The 6,252-nt window shown below is 47.4% G+C and overlaps 4 protein-coding genes across 4 annotated transcripts; 1 reads left to right on the top strand and 3 right to left on the bottom strand.

Moving 5' to 3' along the window:
- Positions 1-436: 436 nt before the first annotated feature.
- Positions 437-1,248, top strand: PAAG_03376 (hypothetical protein; the record flags this gene model as incomplete). Its single annotated transcript, XM_015844949.1, has 3 exons — positions 437-498; positions 774-994; positions 1,088-1,248. 3 exons carry the CDS (start codon positions 437-439, stop codon positions 1,246-1,248), a joined length of 444 nt encoding a protein of 147 aa, XP_015701923.1.
- Positions 1,249-2,114: 866 nt separating this feature from the next.
- PAAG_11596 (hypothetical protein) lies at positions 2,115-2,570 on the bottom strand (the record flags this gene model as incomplete). Its single annotated transcript, XM_015847217.1, has 2 exons — positions 2,115-2,348; positions 2,448-2,570. 2 exons carry the CDS (start codon positions 2,568-2,570, stop codon positions 2,115-2,117), a joined length of 357 nt encoding a protein of 118 aa, XP_015703126.1.
- A 22-nt stretch (positions 2,571-2,592) lies between these two features.
- PAAG_11595 (hypothetical protein) lies at positions 2,593-3,154 on the bottom strand (the record flags this gene model as incomplete). Its single annotated transcript, XM_015847216.1, has 2 exons — positions 2,593-2,778; positions 2,963-3,154. The coding sequence occupies 2 exons, from the start codon at positions 3,152-3,154 to the stop codon at positions 2,593-2,595; spliced, it is 378 nt and encodes a 125-aa protein (XP_015703125.1).
- Positions 3,155-5,619: 2,465 nt separating this feature from the next.
- On the bottom strand, positions 5,620-6,124 carry PAAG_11594 (hypothetical protein; the record flags this gene model as incomplete). The annotated part of the gene is made up of 2 exons (XM_015847215.1): positions 5,620-5,762; positions 5,986-6,124. 2 exons carry the CDS (start codon positions 6,122-6,124, stop codon positions 5,620-5,622), a joined length of 282 nt encoding a protein of 93 aa, XP_015703124.1.
- Between the last annotated feature and the right edge of the window lie 128 nt (positions 6,125-6,252).

The raw sequence follows: 6,252 nt of genomic DNA, 5'->3' as shown, positions 1-6,252 counted from the left end.
CCGCAAAGGCAACGCGCCTCGGACTGGCAACCAAGGTGCCTAACTTGTCTGACACCCATTCAGCTCTTCTTCGGAACCGGTCCGGGTAACCGCATCCTTGGCAGAATTGAGAGGGAAAAGGGGACGGTGGCTGAAGAGACTTCGGCGCTTAGTTAAAGTTATCTTATGTCTCAGAGACGCACCCGAGCACGAGAGAGCAACGAGAGCACGAGACGCGGGTTATGTGCGTTCTTTTTGCTTCATGTATGTGGAGATACAGGGAGGGCGGGAAATTGCATTCGGATTTCGGCCTTGAGCGGGCTTGAGCGGGCATGGCCGCGAATTTTTTTTTTTTTTTTTTTTTTTTTTTTTTTCCCAATGCAGTTACTAGTTGCGTTGCTGGTTACTAGATGCTGATGGAATGAATATGGGATGTGTCGATGTGTGATGTGACGTGATGGGATCTGGGTTAGGCGGTTGGGGGTTGTGTCTAAATGTGCTTGGTTGGTTGATCGGATCGTATGGACTCCGTTAAGTTAGTTAACTATCATCTATCATAGGGTAGTAACGGTTGAATTGATGTTAAGTTCTGGTTGTCTGAAAGGCTTTTTCTCATAAACCAAACCTAGGGTTATCCAATAACTATTAAATTACTAATAGAGATCGCGAGTTTTCTCAACAACTCTGCTTTCCCTGACCATTAACTAACCTTCTTGTTTTCCGAGCGGGAGTTTGTGGGCATGCTCTTGACGTCATTCTCGCGGTGTTAACTAACAACCTACTAACGCACCAAGGCTCCGGCGCACTGGGTTTCTATGGGAGAGTGACGGGTCTGCGTCTTTGGCGTCTAGACTGAAAACTATCCCGAAGATAGGTGTGTACAGTTGTACAGTCTGTAAATGTATAGCTATCGTTCTCGAAGAAGAAGAAAAAGAAGAAGAAGAAGAAGAAGAAGAAGAAGAAGAAGAAGAAGAAGAAGAAGTAGAAGCGGATAAGGCTGATGTTAATGTTGAAGGTAAGTAATGGGAAGAAGGGAGTGAAAGACAGTCGGAATCGGCCCGTTGCTTGTGGTCTGTTGGCCTGCGGATACACCGGCAACGCCGGATAGTCTTCCTTGCCGATAAAGGGTATGATGATGGATATAATGCAGTTTACGCCGAGCTATTTCCTGTGGAAACTCCTCCTCATTACGGGCCACTGGGATGCGGGAATGCTGAGTATCGAGTTGAGAACCGCAGCAGACGAATGGGTAGGCCTATTAAGGGCTGAGCATTCGTCATTAACTAACACCATTAGGTCCTAATTACCTGTTTAACTCACTCAGACAAGGGATGAGGTCGGTAAAATATTCGGATTGGTCGCTCTCATCAGAATATTCGCTCACTCCCAAGTGTGCTCTCTCTCCAGCATCTCAGAGATGTTTTCCTGAGGCCGACCGCTATACTTGAATCTCAAACATCTCATTCATAATTCATCATTCAACTCATCTGATCTCATCTCTTTTTCTAATCTCTTATTCTGTCTTCTTTCTATTTCACAGCTCACAACTTCATCAAACATCTCTTCTTACTGGACGTCAAAAGAAAATACATCAGTGAATGTATATCTGCATCTGCATTCACATCACTGACATGTGCTTCTTTTCCTCTTGTGCCATTTACCTGTGTGTCTGAGAATGTGTGGGAGAAGGGTGCTGCACTGAAGTGGAGTTCCATGCAAGTGAGGTGAAGGCCTATGCAGACTGTGTTTTGTCAGTGAGATGGAGTTCAGGGTTGGATGAGATGGGATGGGAAGTGAGAAGGAGAAACTTCTTACTCCGAACCCCAAGGGCCAAACTGCATATTTGCATTCATCATTGCTCTGCTGGCGGTTTTCCCAGCGGTAGGGGTCGAAGCTGGTTGAAACCGTGTACATCATACGTACATTCAGTTTATCAGCATAGGAAACTCGAAATATAAATTATCCGTTTCACAGCTTCTTTTTGCCCCGTTCTCTTACCCCCTACCCCTAACCCCCTACCACCTGTCACCTACCAACTTATCCCCCCAAGATAACCCATACATACGTGGGCACTGTATACACAGGACGGGCAGAAACCCATCCCACCCCCACCAACTCATCATCATACATACCACTCAGGCCTCTCGAAAGCCTCCGGATCCCCATGCATCGTCCACGCCTGCGCCGACACCGTCGTCCCACCACGTATCCAACGACCCACCAACTCCGCACCGCCGGGCGGCACCACCCGCGGCAGCGAAGCCGGCGCCGCGGTATATAACCGTAGCGTCTTGGTGATGACGTCGTTGAGGTAGGTAGTTTGCGGAGGATATCGTGTGGGAACGGGACGTCGGTCTCGGGCTGGTTTTCTAGCGGCGAAGTTGAAGGTGTGACGGTGGCGGTGACGGTGATGGTGACGGTGGAGGTAGGGGAGAGGAGATGGAAAACGCGGTCTTCGACTCATGCACCAATCGCTCCTGCTCCTGCACGGCTGGATCCCGACAACCGGTCCAGACGAGGTAGGTCATTGAGGAAGCAGTTGTGTCGCTGCCGGCGATGGATGAAGGTCTGGGTTTCAGCGGCGATGCCATTGTCGCTTAGGATGTCGGTGGGCTATTTGGCGTTGAGCAGTTTGGTTATGAAGGTTATTTTCGGTGGGTTGGTTTGCGTACTGCCATCATTGCTGCTGATGTCGGCGGCAGCGACAGCGACGAGTGATTTGTAGCGCTGGAAGGATTGCTGGGCGTAGTTGACTATGCGCTGGCCGGCCTGATACGCCTTGCGGAAGAAGGGGGGGGACTAGGTACCTGGCTAGTTTGAAAGTGAGAGGGAAGGTTGTGCGGAGGGAGGAGGAAGAGGGCTCTTTTTTTCGAGGTCGAGGGTGTATTGGTTTTTCTGGAGGGTTGTTAGTGATAAAGCTGGTGGTGCAATTGCGTTTATTGACGTCCAAGAGGAGAGGAGAGGAGAGAGGTTATATAGATACCTTCCCGAGCTCAAGCATCATAAAAGACTGCCCGAAACTCAACTCTCCAACGCTAATCGTAGCTATGAAGAGCCACCACTTGAATATATCCGCAACAACCCTTTCCCCCATCTCCTCCCGCATCCTATAGATAACCATACACACGTGAGCATCAACAAGCGGTTCCACCTGTCTCAACGACGTCTCTGACATAGGCGTTGCCAGCAGCCGTCGCCGAATGCCATGAAACACAATATCACTGGTGTTTAAAAATATGCTCCAGCCCGGTTATTGTTAGATTTCAGTACCACGGCGACTTTCTGTAGTCATTGCCAGCTCTGTAGATTTACTTTGTGGCATGGATGCCGTTGAATAAGATTTCGTCTGGTGCAATACGAACGGCGGGGCCTGAATATTCCAGCAATATTTGAAATGATGGTGTGGTAAAGGGGGATGGATTTCATCTCATGGTTAGATGACATGAGATAGTTATACCATGTCTTTGATGGAAGGTGTGAATATACTGGGCTTTATTACCCTTCAGCCAGTGATAGTCGAGGACCCATTTGGTAGAATTGGAATACCAGGGTCCAGGTATGGAGGAGAGTGGACTTGAAAGGTATATATGTACAGGGACTTGAATTACCCGGAGTAAATGGATCTCGCTGAGGCTTGAAGCGTATAGAGAGCAAAGTATCGATAATGGGCGATTTCGTGCCTACCTTGGCCAAGATAAGTATACGAAAAACCGAAACAAGGAGGGTCCAGGGAATGCTCATATTTTCTCATTGATAAGCAGTTTCTTGCTTGAGAAGGGCTGAGATCAACAGGTTGGCTCAGAAATAAGGAGGGGCATCTTCTCACTGGCGGACGCAGGTTGGGCCCGAGGAGATAGCTAAGACGCTATGCGCAATCTCAGGATTGACATTGATATATATACTCTCATCATCGTCGGTGATGTAGGGATAGTAATGCCTGGATTGCACAAACAGCCCCGCTTGGCCTCGCTTGTTCCAGGTCAAAATTGAACATGCACACAAAGAAATCACTAATTGGATCTTGCGGCATTTCCAACGACTCAGTCCGTCCTGTTTTACGGTGAGTTGGTAAATCAGGCAGTTGTTATTGGAGAATGGCTTTCCGTTGCACTGCTTGCATGCCCGAATTGATACGTGGGAAGAAGGCCTGTTTCATGCGTCCTTTTCGCTTTTGATGCGACGATCGGACGATACATGATATCCATGATATAACTGATATCCATACAATATGGGCGTATATGCCGAAGGACGCTCCCTTTCTTGTCTTTGTTCCCTTGAGAATTGTGCCGGAATAAGAAGCCTTCACCGCAAAGGAGAAAAAGAACAGAAGGTAGTTAGAGTTACGGCGGTCGATGTCCGTCGTAGAAAAGAACAGTTGCAGGCTTCGGGGTAATTTGTTAACAAGGTAACCCAAATCAATAGGGGCGCGCCCATTCCGTCATGCACGGTTATTTCGTCTGATAAGGAGATCCCCTACCCTGTCTCTCCATGACTGGCATGAAGAGGAAGATTCCCAAAGGTGCGTGTGGTTTGCTGTATCCCCACCGTGCGGAAGGGGTGTGTGTGTGTCCCGTCGTCTTATATAGTCGAACTGTCACCAACACCAAAATTTAACAGCCCCGGAAACTAAGAGTTAACCCATGTTGTTCGCAGATTATCCGAGAATAATATATTAAGATTTAATGATATACCACGTTCGGCCAAATGATCGAAGAGTTGAAACTCGTAATATATTGACAAGGAAATTATCGAGCTTGAAAATAATTTTATAAAAGAGATGAGAAGAGATGGTAAGTAGAGTAGTGGACTAAATAAATATCAGTCTGAGTTTTTAGGTTTTCTTTTCCTTTTCATGTTAATCTGTTGGCTGAGCCTGGGTAGCTGAATGCCCCTGGGTTTTAAATAAAAGAAGTTGTCTTGCTCTATAGTTTATCTTTATCAAGACTACTATGAACTAAACTTGTCAGTGGGTAAGTTGTCTGGAAAGTTAACAGGCCCTGACAAGTTCTCTCTTTTGCAAAACTCAACTGACGGTATGATTATTTTCGGTGGTCGACCGAGAGCCTCGTATTTAGCGCTCCTGTTGAGATTGTGAAGAGGAGCGATTCACCAAATTACAATTCCTCTAAGCCAGGTTTATCGAATATTGGATTGAGCATCAAGAAGAAGAATAAGGGTGGACTTGCCGCGGTGTATGATTCAGGCTTCGTGTAAGCTTTTCAGTGTCTGTAGTAACTGCTTTTCAACAGACATGTGAGCACCCATGGGCGTCATTCTAAGGATGTGAGGACATAACACATGGGCCCATCAAGGGGAGCACCAGGGCCCTGTACTGCCGAGAGCTGTCTTTCCTGGGCAATTGAAAGGTTGTCGAATATGTCACCGGATGAGAGGTATCCAGCACATCCTGAATAATTTAATCCTGCATTCGCATTTCATTGGCTTCCCATCCCCCCACACAAAGACATCACTTTGAGAGAGCTTCATCCCTTCTGCTCTGGAGGCTGTAAAGTTATCTGGATAAGTGTAGAAGCTATCAAATTCCAGTTTATGCTCGACCATATAATCCGCCATTGAGCACTTCGCCAAGAGAGATAGGACAGAAGACAAGAAGACAGGCCGAGAGCGCTTGATAATGTTCTAGTCCCAGGGCTCAGAAATATCATAAAGGTCAATTTCCTCATCTTCATTGCTCGCGTAGGTGCCACGGTGTGCTGTAATCGACCGTCTTGGGGAATTGGCCGAGGACGTATGAAAGATGGCCATGTTGGCGAGTAATAGCTCTGTATCGCCCAGTAACATACAGTAGTTATATTATCTCTGTATGTCTATGTCATCTGTAGACCTGTAGACTCTGTAGACTGGTGGTAAGAGAACAATGTGAATACGAAAGCGGCTCCTCTGAACCACCGATATCGCTTAGTCAGCCAATTAGTTAACTAACCATAACTAGTTAGAGTTAACTAACAAGTTAGTTGTTAGTCAGCCAACGATTAGTTAGCAAACTAGGCGTCAACTTGACTATTAGTTCCGGGTGCTTATTTTCCCGGGTAGATATGACGAAGGGGGGTCCGCCGGCTGTGACCTCATCCCTCCTCAACTTCAACAGCTTCGACTGCATCCACACCTTCATCTCCTCTTCCATCTTTGAATATATTACCTAACATTTCCTACGGGCCACGGGCCACAGGCTGCAGCTAACCTCTGCCATCGGCATCTCCCCGTCTATCGAGGCCAAATGCTATTTCCCCCCCCCCCCCCCCCATCCCCCCG

Source organism: Paracoccidioides lutzii, assembly GCF_000150705.2.
Source record: "Paracoccidioides lutzii Pb01 unplaced genomic scaffold supercont2.7, whole genome shotgun sequence".
NCBI classification, from domain to species: domain Eukaryota; kingdom Fungi; phylum Ascomycota; class Eurotiomycetes; order Onygenales; family Ajellomycetaceae; genus Paracoccidioides; species Paracoccidioides lutzii.
Note: the sequence above shows the minus strand (reverse complement) of the source record. Positions and strands in the feature narration are given on the sequence as shown.